The sequence below is a fragment of the Hetaerina americana genome, unplaced genomic scaffold (assembly GCF_022747635.1).
Source record: "Hetaerina americana unplaced genomic scaffold, ioHetAmer1.1.p SCAF_11, whole genome shotgun sequence".
Taxonomy (NCBI): domain Eukaryota; kingdom Metazoa; phylum Arthropoda; class Insecta; order Odonata; family Calopterygidae; genus Hetaerina; species Hetaerina americana.
In genome coordinates, this window is record NW_027286181.1 from 14194975 (window position 1) to 14215274 (window position 20300).

General features: G+C 40.0%; 2 protein-coding genes across 2 annotated transcripts in view; both read right to left on the reverse strand.

Moving 5' to 3' along the window:
* The window catches only part of LOC139701086 (L-selectin-like), an 8884-nt gene extending 4640 nt beyond the window's left edge, over positions 1-4244 (reverse strand). Inside the window, exons 1-2 of the mRNA XM_071599662.1 lie at positions 4106-4244; positions 3064-3249 (exon numbers count right to left, since the gene is read on the reverse strand). Of these exons, the coding sequence (XP_071455763.1) occupies positions 3064-3249; positions 4106-4244 (325 nt within the window). The remainder of the gene's footprint in view (positions 1-3063; positions 3250-4105) is intronic.
* A 2128-nt stretch (positions 4245-6372) lies between these two features.
* LOC139701087 (sodium channel protein Nach-like) lies at positions 6373-19337 on the reverse strand. Its single transcript, XM_071599663.1, has 9 exons — positions 19072-19337; positions 18003-18156; positions 16560-16708; positions 14011-14176; positions 13229-13505; positions 11138-11191; positions 9417-9600; positions 8989-9095; positions 6373-6560 (listed from the first exon to the last, which is right to left on the reverse strand). Exons 1-9 carry the CDS (start codon positions 19335-19337, stop codon positions 6373-6375), a joined length of 1545 nt encoding a protein of 514 aa, XP_071455764.1.
* Between the last annotated feature and the right edge of the window lie 963 nt (positions 19338-20300).

Below are 20300 nucleotides of genomic sequence, written 5' to 3' on the forward strand. Positions count from 1 at the left end.
CGATCTGCGCACACTTGACCAACGGTCTGAATCCAATATTTCACCCACACGCTGTCGTCAGTTCTTGGCGTCGACGTCCGTCCAGCGCGGGGCTCGTCCTCAACTCTCTCTCTCGGCTATTTATGAAGAATTTTCGCCGCTTAAAACTGCAGTTTTTGACATGCTTTCATACTTGAACACTCGGCGAATCATGCCCCATGTCTCCGTACCCGATTGTCCCAGTTCAAAACAAAATCAAATGGTGTACCGCAGTTCAATCGTTCTCTGCTTTTTGCGCATACACTAAATCACTCGACAGGGGTCCACTTAAAACACGATCTAGCCAGAACAAACGCTCGCAGGCGATTGGCGCTTGGCGCGTGTTAAAGGTCAGACCACGCCGCTGAGCCCGCGTGGTGCGAGCGCGCTGCGACGTACAGTCACGTCAGGGAAAACATTTTCCCGTTACATTTTATACTAACCTTGTATTACTGTAAACCCTGTACTGAACTGCTCTCTGTAAACCGGATGCATGCATGGTACGCTCTTTTTTCACTTCCTGAAATTATTTTACATTGATGACACTTTCCACCACCATTTGAGCTTGAGATAATATTAAAAAATACCTCTCCACCTTGGTGGACGCGTGCCATAGGTTCGCCACACCCGCCCTAGATCGTTCCTTCCAAGCAATCCCCCAGAAAGCACTCCATTCTCAAAAACATGCCCCAGCGGTTTACTTCTTCTTTAAGATGGCTTCAACCAGCATCTTCTCCAAATATTTTCAGCACCTCCTCATTTCTTACCCTGTCCGAACACGCAGTCTTCGACATCTCCTCCAAATCCATATTTCGAAGGCATCAATTCTTTTCCAGTCACATTTCCTCAATATCCATGCCTAAAATTGGTTTAGTATTACGCTTCAAACAAAACATTTCACTGGCCTTGCCCTCAGTTAGAAATCCGTCTTGCTACTTAATAATCTGCTTTTCTTCGTACTTTGGCCATTGCTATTCTTATCTGAATATACCTTTCACTTTCTCAGTATTCCGTTATTTCTGTCTCCTGTAAGTACTTATATCGTCTCACACTTTCCAACCTGCTTCCTCTGCACAGAACAATCAAGTTTTATTGTGGTCCGATTTCCATCACCCCGGAATAATTTTGTGTTCTTTCTTACACCATGTTTTCTTTCTCTTTTTAACTTCCCAAAGTGTCAACATTTCGCTCATTTCCGTTTCGTTCAACGCCTTTAGAACCATGTCATCTGCAAACCTTTCATACGAGGGTAGTTTGAAAGGTTCTCGGAATCACCACCGGATGTCAGCCCTAGGGCAACGAGTTTCCCGTGTAGTAATAGGTAATCCTTTATGAATATACACGTAACGCGTCAGTGCTCAGGGAAGATGTCTATGGTGCGAAGGCTTCTCTGTTGTTGTTCCCGTGTAGTGATTTGTGAAGATGGAAAAAACTGAGATTCGGGCAGTGATCAAATAATTCGATAAGAAATGTATGAAAGCAAATGAAATTCAAGCCGACTTTCAGAACACTCTGAGGGAATCTGCAAATTCACATTCAACTGTTGTCATGTGGAAAAATGAGTTATAGTTTTGTCGGGACAGCTTAGATGATGACCCGCGTAGTGGTCAGCCAATATGTGACACACGAAAAAAGGCCAGGTTTGGCAAGGGAGAAAGTCATCTCTCATCAAGACAATGCACGCCCACACAAAAGTGTCAGGAGTCGTCTATTTCTATTCCATTTCGAGAATATTACCCTCGTATGTTACTCATATTCTCTTTCCTCCTATGTTAGCACCATTAACCATCTGCCTGCACTCCCATCACCATTTCTTCTACATACATACTGGACAATATTGGGAACAGATAGCGACCCTTCCCCGCACTCAGAGCAAACCAACCCGATCTTTCGTGTTCCAATATTAGTGATGTGGGGCCCATATATAAGCTTTTAATTAGTTATCTTTCCTGCCAATTTACTGTATTTCTCTTCAATATACATATCAACATATACCACTCAAACAAACTCAAATGTCTTCATCAAATCTACAAAAACAATTATATAACCCATTCTTCTTCCTCTAGAGATCTCTCCCCAAAGCTTTTATGCAAATATCATTGTGCCCATTCCCTTCCTGATTCCTAAACTCTTCTTCAGCAAATTCTCCTTCAATTATCATATCTTTGCCAATCTTCTGTTCTATCGAATGTATTCTTTGCCGATTGTCATTAATTTCGTAAGTTCTTCTTAATACTGCCAAAATATTCATCGTTCGAATTCGTATACATTTAATAAAGTTAAAAATATGTTACGGTATTAACGTTTCTTCAATTTTTTTTGGCAATCGGGAGTTTCTTGAATTCTGCTGATAACCTATTAATACTCTGAACTTTTAACTTCAATCTAAACAACGTACTCTTGCTTCTAGAAATTCGGGAGGAAGATCTTATTTTTACCCACGCCGAAAGAGATTCCAATGGCCGCAGCAAAGAATTTAAATCGAAAACCCCGATTCACATGTTTGTCAGGTCTATTAAAATTCACAATGCAAATTACAACAACAATTAAGAGTACCATTTCGGCCTCTAATCCCAGTTAATGTAGTCCGAATATTACGCCATTCGATCTGTTAGTCGTTTGTTATTGTCCCATATTGTCGTGGAAATGTTAATGAAGGCGATTTTTCCAGCTACCTACCTCAATAGGGTTTTTAACGTAACATCGTCCCTTTGCAGACAACTGCTTCATTGCGGTCAAACGCCTTTGGAGCCGACTCACATAAGGAACGTGGTAAAATTCGAAGAAGGCAGAACATTATTTATTTTACAGAAGAATATTTTAGCTCCATGTAGAGGTTCGAAGACAGATGGTGGTGTGTGAAGACTCGTTAAAATAATTTATTAATATTATGGTTAAGTTCAATGCAAGTTATTGAAATAAATTTCCGAATTATGTTTTCCAAAAGGCTGGCATTGAATTTGATGAATACCAGATTTATTATGCTGATTATACGCGTATTATCACAATAACATGGCACCAGGGATATTTATTAAATGAGATTACCTTTGACAAGCCTGTCTTTAATGTATTTATTTTCTCTGCTAGTCTCCATGGATACCAATTCCATACAGCGTGCGCGGCAGAACTCCCTTGCTTCTGACCAATCAAGTTCCAACTTCGATGTCCCTGGTTCCTCCCACGAAAAGAAGTATCCATGACTACCGGGGTACATGTAATCATGGATTGTCCCTGGAAAATGAAAGGTGATCACAAAAATCATTTAAATATTTCGCAAGATTATTTACTCATATTACCAGGTTGGAAGTTGGGGAAACAACTTGTTATTCGTGTTATGGAAGAAGGAAAAACGGATATTTTCTTCGGAGGGGAAATGTTTCTTTGTAACTGCATGCGACTCCAAATTCCTATTACTATCAGTTTCTTCTTCATTGGTTCCATTTTCTAAATTTCACTTGAACTTTCACGAATTCAGCATTCATTCTGTGATCCTGATTATCGAAGAATCCTTTTGTCTCGTCGCTAACGCTTTGGTCACCCGTGACGTCAAGTTTCTCCCTTACGAGAACATGAAGTGCACTGTTTTCGTCAGGCGATGTCATTGAGCATCGGCGGTTGTCAAGGGTTGTTTACATTACGTTCTGAGCTAGACAATGCTCTACTTTTTAAGTGTTTCTTGTGACACACGGGCGTGAATTTAATTATTTTCCGGAAATTTCCATCCAATAGAAAGAAAGTATATGTGTATGCGTGGCTGCATATAAGTACTTTAAATTATATTAAAATAGAATATGGCAATATAATCAAATTAAATCTCAAGTTTAAGTAAAATTCATGATCTGGTTGCCCCACACTAGTGGAAAAATTCCATGTTCGTTCAGAAAATATTCAACGGAAGCATGATGTTGTTTACGTTGAGGTTTCTGTGGAAACCGAGACGAAATTATATCGGTTTCCACAGCGACTTCTGGAAGATTTCCCCTGAAGTAGTCGGCCATGTTGGGGAGGGAGTAATTTTTCTCGTTTTCTTCTAATTTTTTTTCTTAAAAGAATCAAGAGTAATTAGACATACGGAGGGTATACTTACTCGTTGCACATAGAAGCGGGTCCACGTCTAACGGAATGGCTTTGTTGTTATCGATCAGCGACGACAGAGGCACACCTTCCTCAGCACATGAGGACGCGACCATCGCGAAGATGGCCGCGATCAAACACTCAGCCCACATCGCGACGGAGCGCGAGGACAACGAGGGTGAATGCAGTTTAAACAGGCAATCATCTCCCCCCGAAACTGCGGCGACTTATAAAGCTTTCGGAAGACTTGTCGATGATAAAAAATTGAATAGGCGACAGTGACATACCGACTGCCCGTCCCGAATCGCCAGTCAGCCCTGAGGAAACGCGGAAGGTCGTTAGTCGTAATGACCCGAGAGATTTCGTTTTCGTCAAGCGTTCGAGAAGCTATCGAATCTTCTCACTTTAGTTATTTTTTTTAATACTTTAAATGACGATGTCGCGGGACTTCCATTGTCGGGGAAGCCATATAAAGGAAGCACACGGGTGGATAAGGAAGCTCGCAGCTCCCAACAACTAAACCTCTTCTGACCACTCACAGTTCCTTTCATAGACGAGAAGAAATGAGAGGAAATTAAGTGTTTTCCGTCTTTGGCAAAGAAACGTACGCGATCCAATAGATTAAGCCCATTAAATATTGATTACAGATTCTCCCATTCGTGTCCACGGCAACAATACCAATTGTTATTAGTATTGCAGATAAACAAGATGGCATGTATCACGAGGGGAATTTTCTATGCGCAAAAGTTAAAATAAAATTGTCTACACACAAATATTCGGTTTCTTCGTTTCTGTCCTGTACTCTTGTTAGCTGTTTCACTTAAATTAAATCCATATTGAATGATCACGAATTCTACCATTTTCATCCGTGGCAACAATGAAACTATTAATATATTCTTGATGAACAAGATGGAGTTTTTGATGAAATATTAATTTTCTGTACACGAACTGGAATACCAAACCTAATCGAAGCAATTGACACAAAGTTTGATTTTGCTGGTTGAGGAAAGACCTCTCTCCTAATACTAAGCACAATTATTTTTACTAGCTGATCTATGCGACAGAAATCGGACGACAATAACCGAATGGTAGCCATTTGTATTTTCATGGGCTGTTCAATTCATGGCTTATCATAATTGTTTCATTCGAATGATTTTTTTAGGTAATCAAGCAGTTAAGGTAGGTTTTGAAAGTACACAATAAATTGAGAAAAAATTTAATTTACGTTATGCTGTTAGCTTTACGTGTAATGCGTATTTTGTACAAGTTTAATGTAATTTACTTCAATATTGCGTCATCGACAGCCATTGCAATGTGAAACTTGTTCAGTTCGCCTAAGGCAACGATTGAGGTAACACGCGACGGGTAGGGTTTTTTAGAGAGAATGTTTTTTTCCTATATCACGGATATAATATGCATTATTATTTTTAAGAGGCGTAACAGAATCGATTTCATATAGGACGATATAAGCCTTTGATATCCAGTCGCTATATTCATGGGAGTAAACATTTACACCGGTGCAGCCATTGTGGGAGAAGATCGTCGATTGAGGATTTTATTTCAAAGATTATCTCTGCAGGTGAAAATTGTCGACTTCATTTTGATCCTAAGACCAAAATAGCAAAGCTCTATCATCCGGGATTACTAACACCAAAGAAAGCCAGAATGCCGGGTAGGATTTGGTTGCATAATTTTTCGATATTCAGGGAATAGTTAATCAGAACTTGGTATCACCAAACAGATTTGTAAATGGAGCATACTATAGGAAAGTACTGAAAATTCTCAAAGGTTTAAGAAGTAATCATTACTTCTATATCTTCCGATGAAGACGGAGCGGAATTCATTCGAAATGATTAAGAAATAACGTGTGAATGGTCTTTTAATGTGTGTCTATATTGTTTGTTGCTATATATATATATAATTTTGTTTGTTTGTTGTTATATATATATAATTTCGGCTGTAGCATCATTAGATCTTGTTGGATACGGTATCGGTTGATATTAGTTTATGGTCCAACACGTTGTTTTAGTTGAAATTGAAAATAAACAACTAGGCTTTTCTACCAAGTGACGCCAGGAACTGTTTTATTTACATTGTTTTAGGTTAAATCAGGGTAAAACGTCACCAATAATTAGGGGGAGGAAACGAGTGATTTTTACATTCATTGCAAGTCTTTATTGTAACATTTTGATTACATGCTCAAAATATTTTTTTTAATGTCCCCCTCTCGCGAGCTCGCTGAGAATTGAGCGATGCACTTCAGGTCGCCCGGGGTCGCAATCAGTCGAGAAAGGGCGGGGCCATCGGCGTCACGACGTTAGTCTTCGACTGGGACTTCTTCTTCTTCTGGATCGGGTCCCTGTCGGCCGCTAATCTTCCCCACATGCCCACCGTGAAGAAATACAATAGCTCCACGATGCTAATGGCGCTACCGCCCAAACACAGGCCGAAGATCCCACCGATGGCGGCTAACGATGCCCACGCACACCAACAAAGATAAAAACATACGTTTTCTTTTCGTCATCAAGGTCGTGCGCCTCAACGGCGTAAATCAAATGCCATGCGTTTGTTGATGCTCTTTGTTGTCCCGTCTCCAAGAGTTGGGAGAGAACACAAACCAATCGATAAGAATTATTGATATAAGTTGAATTATTATTATTATACAAGTTGAATTGTTATTATAAGTAGCCCTATTGGATTGGTGTTTAATGGGCCCAAGCATATACATTCTGCCACACTTCTAAGTTCTCACCAACGCGACACATTAATTCCGAAAATCGCATACTACATATAAAAACGATTTTTCAGGAAGTTATTGGTATTCCATGAATGTTTAATGATTAAATAACCTATTTTAAAAGTGTTTCCCAACGCGGAACTACTTAAAGATTTAGGAAAACGTGGGAGAGAGTGACTTTATGGACTAACTCGTAGCATTTATGGGAGAGGAATCTAGCTGGAGGACCTTGCCAGATCAGTGTCAGCAGTAATAGTAGTATTTAGGGGAGGCGACCGACAGCTGAGGTCATTTGCGCCATTAGGGATAGACAGGAAAGGATGAACGGTGGAGAGAAACCCGGCGTCAGCATTAGACTACTCTTTGCGAAAGGCGCCAAGGGGTTCGCAGCTTTACGTCCCATCCGACGGACGGCGTACTCACTCAAAGTGCCATCCACAAAGCACCTCAATTAGGGATCGAGATACCACTGAAAATATTCAACATCGCCGGGATTTGAACCCGGGCCCTCTGGGTGGGTAGCCAGTACGATAGCCACCGCAACATCTATATCCCTGTCAGTGTTAATGCCTATACCAAAAGGGTAAAGGCTACATCATATGAGGACTATATGGTAATAAGCTTGTTTTCGTACGCAGCTAGAGTGGTACTCAGGATCATCAACCAAAGAATGTAGAGCAGGACCAATGAATACTTGGGTTATAATAAGTTTGGGTTCAGGAAGGGGAGAGGCAAGCGTGCTGCTATAATAGTGATAAAGTCACAAATAGGAATATAGAGTACAATCAGGATCTGTTTCTTGGGTTTAGAGAAAGCGTTTGATGGAATAAACTGGGTATAATTAATGAATGTATTGCAGAAAATAAGAGTAGATAGGCGGTATAGGATACTTAGACATGTCTCAGAATGATCAGGTGCGAGTGGCGGATGTAGGGTCTAGATGGGCAGTGTTAGGAAGAGGAGTGAGACACCTGTGCTGTTTAACGTAAATGTGGAGGAAATGAAGAAAGAGGCAGAATAAAAACTTGAGATAGGAATGAAAGTTGGTGGGAAATTCATAAAATCAGTTAGGTTTGCTGATAATCAAGCTTTAGTTTGTCAGTCAGCCAATGGATTGCAAATATTGCATGGAGCACTGGAAAGTCAGCGCGATAGGCATGGGATGAGATTAAATGTAAAAAAATGAAGGTCGTACTGTTTTCGAGAAAGAGGAAGGTTAGGTTAAATGTTGAAATGGGAGTTCATAAACCAGAGCAGGTGGAACAGTTTACCTAATTTGGAAGTGTTCTAGGCCAAAATGGTCAATGTAGTAGAGACATAAGGAGAAGAATTGCTGTAGGCATAGAAGCCTTTACAAGGGACCGGGCATTGATGACAGGAACATTAAGGACGCTAACACAAGGCTCGTCAAAACTTAGACATGGAGTACGGCTCGGAAACATGGTCATTGAAGCAGGACGAGAAGCGTGGATTGGAAGATTTTGAAAAATGGGTGTGGAAAAAGATGGAAAAGGCGGATTGGACAGAATGGAAAACAAACGAGGAAGTGCCAGTTATGGTGGAGGAGGAGAGGGAATTACTGGGAGAAATTAAAGGGAGGAAGGAAGGGTGGATGCAGAGAATTGTGATTGGCAATGGGATGTTGAAATCCGTTAAGTAAAGGGGAGAAATTTACACAAGCGAGGAAAGTTTAGGAATAGGATAGGCATGTTGGATGGAGTGAAGGGGGGAGGAAAGTATGCTGAATTGAAGAGGAGCTTATTGTAGTTTCGGATGTCAGGTTGTGTTTTGCTGGGAGAGGCAAGGGAATTATCTCTGTACCATAGTGTAGTCTGTTTCCATCCAAAACCCAACTTCACCGGTAGATTACCAATGGTAACTTATAGTATACTAGATGACTCATTCTTAAGCTCTGCATACCTTTAAACTCCCTTTATATATTAAAAAATGTTTATTCTTTTCCTCATTTTAACCTTTCCCCTTTATTGCCGTCTCCAGCATGAGGTTTCCTTTCACAATCACAACGACTTTCATCCACTTGGAGGGGATAAATGCATTTTGGAATAAAGGCGGCATGTATTTTAGTTGCAATGTTGCACAGTTTCACTGTGTTATTCAATTGATATTGTCCCTGGAGCTCATTAGATTGAGATACGCACCCAACAGACCATCCCATGTCATTACGGCGTCTCTCCGGTACTTGATGCAGTAGAAGTCATTGAAGAACACGTGTACGACGCTCCGGTTGGTCATGTCGTAGAGTTTCCTGCAACAGGAAGTGATAGAATAATTTTCACCTTATTCGGTATTCGTCATGTATAATGAACGCTGAAGTTGATTGCAGAAGCGTTAACTGCGAGAAATTTCATCTTTATCCGTAGTAGAATAGAAATACGATACCGAGTATAATTAGACAATTTAGTAATTGCTAAAGTTTTACCCAGTACTTTTATTCCACTGCAAGCATTGAGAAGTCTGTACGGCGTACAGGTATAGGCCATCTCATTTTTTTTCGCTGGAGGATCGAAAAAAAATATTTCAATCCAACGTGGTAAAAAAACCACCATCCACCACCAAGCATACTCACGTGAACGCTGCGTCAGAGGAGGCGAATTTTGACCTCTGTGGATTGATTGGGGCCACCAGGGTCGAGGCAACGGCGTATGACCTCTCAGAGCAAGCCGGCAAGCACTCACGACACTGCATGCCATCGGACCAACCGCCAGTGAAGCCAGGTGTGCCCTCTGGAGGCCTCGTGCCGGCGACTGCTCCTGCGACGGCGACACGAAATTAACCGTATCCCCATTTCAATGACTACGGTTGAGTCAGGAGAAAACAGAGGACGAAAGTGACCCGCGCGCTGAATACGCTTTGACGAGAGATGTACGTAAGACATTAGAATAACTTTTGTGCCTTGAAATTAAATCTATCAGAATGTTCAATCCTATTTTTCTTTCATCGCAAAGCTCCTGTTATGACTATCCGGACTTCGGGTTGAGTTAGTTCAGTGGTAAACACTCAAAACTTAACTTAAATGGTACAATATAAATTAATAATCTGCTTCTAGGTACCTGAATAATATAATTTTTGACAGTATTCATATAAATAATGACATTTTTAAGCAAAAGTTTTCTGAGGTTTTTATTTTTAAGATTTCAGTCATATTCATTTTCATTACTGGGTGAAAGTAGAAAAGGTATTTTTACTGTTTCCTAAAAGATTGCGAAGATATTTACATAGGGAAACCATAATCAAGGCTATCTAGAGTATATATTTGACCCAAAAGTATGACTTAACAGAAAAAAGCGTATACAGCAGTTTATTACTCTGTTAGGTACATATATCGAGAACGCATCAAAGAGCAAAAGACATATCTTTCCTGGATAAAAAATACGTTGTCATTTCCTGGAGCATATGGTTTTGGTATGTAAATTAAGTTTAGCAGTTGAAATAGCAATGAAAATAACACCGCAGACACATCACCAATTTCAGGAGAATTGAGAGCGAAGGGTGCAGTATCTACTACCCCTACTACGTATTGCGCGTCGCAGGGATATTGCATTTTCGTCTTTAAAATATTTAACCACATTTATACAAATCGTGCTGTCGTAAAAGTCATTGGGTATTCGCGCTGTTGTTTCTAATTTGGGAAAAACCAGGTATCATCAGCATGTTTAATGAATCACCATAGGTAAGACATGAATAATCGACTGATGACATCGGAGGATAGGGTTGGTCTAAGAGACGAGAAGTTCCAAGACTGTTTTATGTATTTTTATTTATATATACCCTCCCAGCCATCGTCAGCATGTGTGGCAGGGGGTGAATACACTCCAGAATAATTTTACCCAAATATGACCCTACCGCGGTCGAACAATGTTATTATTATGATCCCCAATCGCTCGAGGGAAAAATTACATATTAAATCTATCTGTTGCACACTTAATCTCTCTAATTTTACTAACATGCTATCTCCAGCCATAGTATGATGGGGTTAATAATACATTTTCAGCATCACTGCATCACCTCCTTCCAATTGACGCAAGAGATTTAATCTACAACTTAACCTTTGCTCCATAAGTGATTCCCAGCCTAGCTGCATGCTAGATCTAAACTATCCGCCTTTAGTCCTCGATAACATGGGCTGTTAAAAAACATATCGTGTTCTTACGTGCATTATAGACATAGTTTTAAATTTAAGAAGGCATTACCAGTTTATATTTCGATTTAAAAAAATGTCAAACGTGACCATGGGAATAATTCCGCCGGTTGGGCAATGTAGTCGAGAGTCATTAATAGAACACTTACGCTTGAATTTTCTCAAGCACGGGACATCCATCAAAGTACAGGTGGTCAGGTTGTCTGAAATTTAGAATAAGATATTACATATAGAAAGCACGGCATGGCTGAAAAATATTCGTAGGTACTGCATCAGAAATATATACCTTACAATTTTTGCACACTAATAAAAATATGAATTGACTCACGGAAAATACAGAAAATAATTAATTCGACAAACGAGTATTCGATTGAGAGGCATGATAAACCATCATCGGCTGGTATGTTATGTGGAGTAATTTAAATCCATCAACGAGAAAAAATTGAACTATATATACATATATTTATATATATAACATATATATTATAGATATACCTATATATATATATATATATATATATATTGGTTATATATATATATATTGGTATAATCAAGTAATCTACCGGTTTAGGTAGGATTTAGATGGACACAACAACCAAATAAATATATTGTAACTCTCAACTCTAAATATATTGTAACTCAACTTTCAGAGTGTAAAAATCATTCACTTTGACTGGGATACGAACCCAGATCCCTCAATATCCGGTCGAGTGCTTCAGCCAGTTAAGCTATCGAGGCGCCCTCTTAAACTCAGAAATTTTGGGGCTTTTAAAGGAACAAAATGTTGTGACGAAATACCAGGCGAATGATTTTTACACTCTGAAATTTTTGCATTGAAATGCACATTAGCGGGTGACTCCGTTAAAAGTTACTGTTGCGGCATCTCCCGCAGTTTATTTGGGTATTGTAAGTCTTAACAAAACACGATCCAGCTACTCTACAACAAGTCCCTCTTAATATCTGAGTACTTACCTCCCATCATCTCTTCCAACATTCCTATCCTGTTCCTGTCCTTTCCTCGTTTGCCTACGTTCTCCCCTCTATTACAGTCTTCAACATCCTACTGCCGGCCAATACGCCCTTCATCCATTTTTCCTACCTCCTCAGGATTTCTCCCAACAAACCCCTCTCTTCGCCCACCATGCCTAGGACTTCCTCATTTGTTTTCCTTTCCGTCCATTTCACCTTCTCCAACCTTCTCCACAACCACATTTCTAAAGACTCCAATCTAAGTCTATCCTCCTGCTTCAGTGACCACGTTTCCGCGCCGCAAATAACTACGCTTTATATAAAAGTTTTTACGAGTCTTTTCTTACTTACATCCTCACTCAACGTCCCTTTCATCAACTCCCTCCTCCTTGTGAAAGCCTCTTTCGCTAGCGCAATTCTTCTCCTCACGTCCCTAGGTACTACTTTGACCATGTTAATCCAAAACACACTCGAGATAGGTAAACTGTTCTACCTGCTCTGGTTTTTGACCTCCTATTTTAATGTTTAGCTTATCTTTCGTCTTTATGGAAAATCTCAAAACATTTTTTCAATTTATATTGATTCTCATCCTGTATCTATCGCACTGAATTTCCAATTAACTCAGCAATGCTTGCAACCCCTTGGCTGACCGACAAACTAGAGCTTGGTCTCCAGCAAACCTAACTGATTTTACGAATTCCCCGCGACGACCGCGGAAACTTTGCCTCTTCCGCTGCCGGGCACGACGCACGGCCGATTGGACCGAGTCCCGTAGTTGCCAGGAATCATTCTCTATGCTGTCCATCATTATATTCTTGGGAATGATAACTGAGGTTGTTTCCCGTTACCTTCCTCAATAGTGTTTTTAACGTGACACCATCACTCACTGGCCGCCCCACGGGAGTCAGATGCCTTTCCAGCCACCTCACCGAGGAACAGACTTAAAAAATTATAAAAATATATAAATAAAACTTATAAAAAGGCTAATAACGGCTATGACGGACTAGACCATGCCGGATATGACGGTAAAACCCACAATAACGTTCATATGGTCAAATCAACAATGTTTCCTCATAATGCTATGTCGTCCGTAACGTCATACCGCCTATATCGTCCATATCGCTATACGATTCATATCGACGATAACCATTAATCCTTCGGCATATGTCACCCATAAAATTACACATCTCGACGCGATCAATATGAAAATAAATATCGAAATGTAATCTCATTGTATGGCGTGGTCCTGGAACAGCCAAAAAAGGACTCACAGAGCGATGGATAGTAGAAGGGGAGGCAGTGGCATAGCTTGGCCAAGTGCCTGGCCCTGCACTCCGTGATGCATGTCTGGTAGCTGTAGGTCTCGGCGGAGGAGAGCTGGAGTTCTTCCTCGAAGAGACACTGTCGCCTGGAGACTTCAATGCCCCGCACGGCGTCAGTGCTTTCGACCACCGAAGGCGCGACGCTGATCCAAGACTCCTGCCTCGTGAACACGAGGGCGGCCGTCGACGTGGACTCCGGGAAATCCATCGGGTCATGAACGAGGACCTGTGCGGGGAAGGGGAGGACGATGGACCCACGCTTTATTAGATCTATTGTGCAGGCGGCCAATCATGAGAAACCACACGAAAATAAAGGATACGAGGCCATAAAATAAAACAGGAAGGTTAATTCAATCATCTAAGTTAGGGGAAGCTCTAGTCTATCAAAGTCGAAGGTCAGCCTATAAACAATTCTGATCTGCACACTCAAAAAGTCTGATGAGGGTAGTTTAACGATAAAGCACTTTTTACTTAATCTTCCTTACGCAACCTAAGATTTTGAAAGTTTTCCGTTACATTTAAGACTTTTTACAGACGAATTGTAAAATTTACGAGTACATGAACATCCCGATTTCAGTAACTGAATTAAGCATCCCGTAAAATGGTCATTATTCCCACATCGTTGAGTTCCGCTGGGATAAATGAAACAAGCTCGTTTGACACTTGACCTTCGTTCCGTAGAATGAATGTGCGGAGGCGAAGTAGTGTTGGGGTTGGCAGTCCAACATCACAGTGAGGCCCAAATCGATTCCTGACCCGCTGACTCGGCGTATCCCTTGTTCCTTGGTTGGGGGAAGGGTCACCACATCGCTTCCATCGTCCAGGTCGTCATCACCCATGTCCTCCGCCATTTCTCTATCGAGGTCGGTAACGTCGTCGTGGGGAGACATCATCGAACTGGAGATACATGCATTTTATGTTAAACATTTTTTAAATAACTTTTTTTATTCATAAATTATAAAATAAATTTATTTTATATTTTTTATAATATAAATTTTACATTAACATTTATATTTAATGAAATTTTTATTAGTTTGGTCGTCGCAAAATGTATTCTTCGTCGTGATGAATTTTTTTCTTTCGTTGCGGATCTAAAAAAACATACGTGTTATCATATCGGGATAACTTTCACAAGGAGGAGAAAATTGATGACAGGGACGTTAGGGTAAGGATGTTAAGAAGAGGTTCGTCAAAACTTATATATGGCTTTGCATAGCTTTTTACCATGCGGAAATAAAGTTATTAAGGCATGGTGATAGGCACAGATTGGAGGAAGTATTCTGCATTGTCGGGTTTCACCGCGTCGTTGTTTGATTCAGACAACAGTTTCGCCGAAGTTGCATTCGGCGTCTTAAGGTCGAAGATGAGGGACTCAGCATACTGGACTGCAAGGCTTTGTGTGGTCCTTGCTCTGCGCCTTTCCAGCCGTTAAGGCTACTAAGGCGACGGGAAATAAACTGCGTCGTCAGGCGTTTGTTTTTTCCCCTTCCCGCTTAAAGGAGCCTTGGCTTCTTCTTCACAGGAAGGCTGTCGTCCGTGTTAAGGGAAGCTATTGGGCGCTTAAAGCGGTCCCATGGGCTTACCTTAATTTCACCGACCCTACGAATAAGGTAGAGTCCTATTTTATATTTTCCGTCCTTCTGCACACCCACATCTCAAGAGCCTCCAATCTACGCCTATCGTCTCGCTTCAATGACTATGTTTCTGCTCAGTGCAAAAATACGCTTCATATCAAAGTTTTGAAGAACCTTTTCTTGATATTCTTACTCAGGCTCCTTGCCCTCCCTCTGAAATCTTCTTTGCCTAACGTAATTCTTCGTTTTATATCCCTACTACTTCGGCCATTTTGTTGCAAAACACTTTTGAAACAGGTAAACTGTTCCACCTTGCTCTATTTAATGACTTAAATAAGTATGGTCGCAAAAAATCTATATTAATTAAGGCAGTCACACTGAAAATCGATTGTCGAAGAGTATGACGAGACCTTATTATCAGGGGTCAGTTGCCAAATCACCTACGCGTATATGTAACATAGAATGTTATAATCCATATTTACTGTGAAAAGTAAACATGATAAGTGTGGAAATAATATTCAGTCAGACTAATTTAGTATCCATTTCCACGAAAAACGTTATCCCATAACCCGGTTTGAAAATAAAGTCATGTTCAGGCTGTCATATATCAGAACCTGAATTGCAATGCTATTCCGGGTTATGGATTGAAAAAAAACCAGTGGAAATGGATACAATCAATCAATTTGACTCAATAGCCACGGTTTGTAAAAAAAGATGGCCAAGTCTGTCGAAAATAATGTCATACCATCACTTGACACCCAATGAACGAGCTATAGAGACTTGCAGCTTTGAGGAACGGGTTCCTTTTCATGAACAATCTGATATAGCAGCCGCAAATAATCATATCAGTGATTACAGCGCTATTTTTCCACAATAAAAGAATGGCGGATGTCCTAATAGTGAAAATATAACAATGATATAAATATAATACGACAATAATATAACAATTTACTACAAGTTAACAATAAATTAAAACAATATACCGATAAATTACAACATTACAACAATAAATTAGAATAATATAACAATAAATAACGGTGAATACATGGTATTTTGATTAGCGATGGAATGTTAAAGACTGTGATGGAGGGGAAAATATTATACAAGCACGGATGGAAGAGGGAAAGAAAAGGCATCTTGAAATAATGAAGGGAGGAAGGAAGTATGCAGAATTGAAGAGGGGTTTGTAGTGTCGGATAATTAGTTAGTAATAATTGTGTTTTATAAGGAGAGGCTAAGAAATTTATCTTTGTACCATTCTACAGTATGTGTCTATCCAAAGCCTACCTTAAACGTAAGAATACCAGTCATAATACTAATGTTAATTAAGTGAATGAAGAGGATAGACTGCTCGACTAACTTCTGGAGGCTTCAAATTGAGGGGAATCCCCTTGGAAGACCCTATCTATAATCTAAGGAGGTTGCGAAATTTTCTGGTATCTTAAACTTCATGTAAAATCCTGCTGTTTGTACTGGTACTGGCTCCACCAATCTGAGTGAGTGGATATCAAACACCTTAGGGATTTGTTCGCGGTTAGTTCTATCCCTCAAACACATCAAAACCAACATTCAGGGTTGATACCCGTGAACTGGAATAGATGGTTGGTGATTTTGTCTTGACTTTTGACCCCAGATATAGAGCTAAATATAAATGAAATAAGAAAACTTTATGATGTTATCTTAGTTTTGAACGTCCCAGATCTCACCTCAGTGAGAGCTTCTCTTTGGCCGCGTGGTAGTTGAAGGAACAGCAAAACCCTTCCATCGCTTTGATCGTCTGGAATAACTCCGTACAGTTTCTTTCTTCCCCAAGCCATTTGCACCTAACCAGCAGTCGTTCACATGGCGGACTCAACTGATTGGCAAAAGAAGAACGTGAAATTAATAATAATACATGATTATATTCATCGTAAAACTTATATTATCCTAGCAAAGTACGCAAAACATTCCGCGCACCTCTAAAGTAATGTCTATCACACATTAGAATTGGAATCGGACATTAAACTCGTGACGCATGAATGATTGGTAATATTATAATTTCTTAGGCATGAATATAAATCGAGAAACTTTCAAAAGAAAAAGGATATTATGTCCATTTTGATATATATATATATGTGTATATATATATATATATATTTTATAAATATGTATATCTTCGAAATGGAACGCTCTTCGGCGACGCACAAATGTATAAAAACACAGATGTAGATTTTTAGAATATAGAGACAGCTCGGCTGTCGTCTTCGAAGACAGCCGAGCTGTCGAAACGTCAAATAACATATTGTGAGTGTCCTTTCTTTGTATCTCTATATTCTAAAAATCTACATCTGTGCTTATATATATGTGTATGCATATATATATATATATATATATATATATATATATATATATATATATATATATATATATATGTATATGTATGTATATATATGTATATATATATATGTATATGTGTATGTATGTATATATATATATATATATATATATATATATATATATATATATATATATTGTGTGTCTTGATGAAGACAGTCGTTGAGGGAAGAACTGTGAGAAAAGATTGCGAATATGAAAGGATATGTAATGACGCGAATAATAAATCGAAGAAATACGCATATAGTCACAAATAAACCAGCCGATAGGAGAAGAATTGTATTTAGAGCTGGTCCACTCAATACGAGGATTCAGGACCGTTGACGCTAGAGCGAAATGTCCGCGTATATTTCAACTTTGGACCAAATGAATCGTGGACTTTTCCCTTATTCAGAAAGGACCAGAAATTGCCTTGCTTTGACAATGACTTTGACACTTTGACGTCAGACGCAAACATATTTGCGTGTAACAATTAGGGTTTGATAATGGTAAAAACAATTGGGGCCGAGTCTGTGATGTCACAACCGCGTTATTGTCGACAAAATATCGATTCTTTCATTAATAGCCCACATAGGTCAGCAGGACTTGGTTTAAATCCAGCAGTTGAGTTAATGGGGTCAGTATTTATTTTGATTTTTACATTTTTCATGAGTTATCAGCAGAAAAGGCATATTTAATCCAATAAATTAGATGATTGACGCCACAAACACAAAGCTTTACAAAAAATGGGAAAGGAGTGCATGAAAAGGCACCAGAATTTCTCACATGACACGTACTTTCATCATAAGGGCTTCAGGTCCATATCCCATTTGACGAAGAGCTCTAGCGACATCATGGGCGTAGGTTAAATTAACCTTTTCAGGACGTATGAGCGTAGGAAGCTGCCTGAGGTACGACAGGGTGTAATTCACGTCCAATCCAAGGTTATCCCTGAAAATAAATAATTTATTAGATTTCATCATGCACACCAATCAAACTGTGTAGCGACAATAATAGAACGCCATGAAAAATTAAACTCTGATGTCTCTTAAAGGGAATGTTTGCAAAAACGTTTGGTCAGAATAATCGATAAATACCTGCGTATAAGAATTTTAAAGAGGAGAATTGGGTACATTTGGGAGTCATCTTTAAAATGTTTTTTTTGTTTTTCTTCTTTGAAAAAGCTTAAAAATCTAAAAATCAACTCTCAGCTATTATGATGATCCCACGGCTGAATCACGGCTGAATTGCACAGTAAATTTTACTTTCAGCATTCTTCCATATCACCACGTTTCCGTCGCCTATAATCATTCCTCCTCTGCTAATCTTATAGTTCATGTCTCAAAGATGTAACATACGTAACCGCATGTCTGTTAACTTTAATTTTTTTTGGTGGCATGTTATTGATGGAAGAAAAAAAACTAAAGAAATGGGACATGATAGGCATGCATTCATTTCATCTTCGGATAGAGGGAATGATAAATAGTTAACCCGTTTTAATTATTTTTTTGGTTTAAGATAGATGAAGGAATAAAATATGGTTTTCAGATTGCGGGAAGTCAGGTAGAATCACGAGGAACTGACAAAAATGAATTACGTTGTTCAAAAACGGGAAATTATCGTGGATTACGGGGTAATGTCTCGGTAATAACGACACTGTTGGGTGAGCTGGGCGGATGTGGAGGAATGAAAAAGTAGTGACTTTTCAGGTATCACGAAAGCGGGTAGAAGTTACGGATAAATGGAGAAAGGCACAGGAGAGGGGATCCTGACAATACGTAGAATGTGAACAGACTTTTTGGACCATCAAAAACTTCCTTTATAATGTGCAGAATGTCTGTATTGAAGTGAATGAGCGATAATTACCAGACGGATTCGGCAAGTGCGATGGCGGCTGGCCTGTGGACCTTGTTCGCGTTGCAGAGGGTGACGGCTGGGAAGGGGACGCTCCAAACGGGATGACTGGTGCTCTCCAAGGAGACGAGGGTGGGGCTGCTGCTATAGCGATCCCAAGATGTAAACGACAGCATCACGGTCCAGGCGACGCAGGCTGAGCACGTCACAGCCCACAGGGTACTTGGTCGTGACCGGTAGGACGGGCGAGTAAAAAAAACAGAATAAACGGCGGACATTCCCGGGCATATTCCGAAAACACAGTGAAGATAGCTAAACCACTTCACCTACTCTAGTATTTAATACTGTGTTGTAAATACATGGGTCGCGGGAGTCCAAGGGGTAGAGCGTTAGACTACTGACCGGAGGGTCCCGGGTTCGATTCCCGGGTGAAACCTCTCTAGGCACCTGCAGCTCCACCCAAGTTATGCGATTTTTCGGGTACCAGATCTTCCTGGGAAACCATAACTGGCACAGGGAAATGAACTGACCCCCCCTACCCTGATGAGTGAATTTCACACGCCGTCGGGCTTAGTACTGGGTGAACTCTGCCATCACCTACCAAACCGACCTTCCGGTTGATTACTGGGTTTATGGTTTTTTTAATTTTAAATACAATGCCAATGCCATTTTGAATATAGTAGTAGTATTTAGGGGAGGCGACCGACAGCTCGGGTCATTGGTCCCATTATGGATGGACAGGAAAGGATTAAGAGAAACCCGGCATCGGAATTAGCCCATCCTTTACAAAAAGCGCCAAGGGGTCCGCAGCTTAACGTCCCATCCGACAGATGGCGTACTCACTCAAAGTGCTCTCCACAAAGCACCTCAAGTAGGGATCGAGATATCGCGGAAAAATATTCGACGTTGCCGGGATTCGAACCCGGGTTCTCTGGGTGGAAAGCCATTACGATAGCAACCCGTTTTGAATATCCAACCCATATCGTCACATATTGACTTTCAGAAATATGTTTTAACATTAAGAAGGAATTTAATTTTAGCCACCACTTTTGAGTAAGCAATGTATTTATTTGGCCCGCGAGCCGTCATAGTAGAGCGCATATCTACGTGTTTACAATCAATTGAACATATTGTTAATTTACTTTCCTCGTCATTTTGCAATGCAAAAAAATAATGGTTATGAGGTTTTCAAGGAGGAATGCTAAGTTAAATATTAAAGTAGGAGCTCATAAACTAGAGCA

Coding starts and splice junctions, on each gene's coding strand:
- LOC139701087 (XM_071599663.1), bottom strand. CDS start 19,337: ATGTCCGCCGTTTATTCTGTTTTTTTTACTCGCCCGTCCTACCGGTCA. Junction 9,601..11,137: donor GTGCTTGAGAAAATTCAAGC/GTAAGTGTTCTA, acceptor TCGCCGTCGCAG/GAGCAGTCGCCGGCACGAGG. Junction 6,561..8,988: donor GACATGGGATGGTCTGTTGG/GTGCGTATCTCA, acceptor GGGCATCGTTAG/CCGCCATCGGTGGGATCTTC.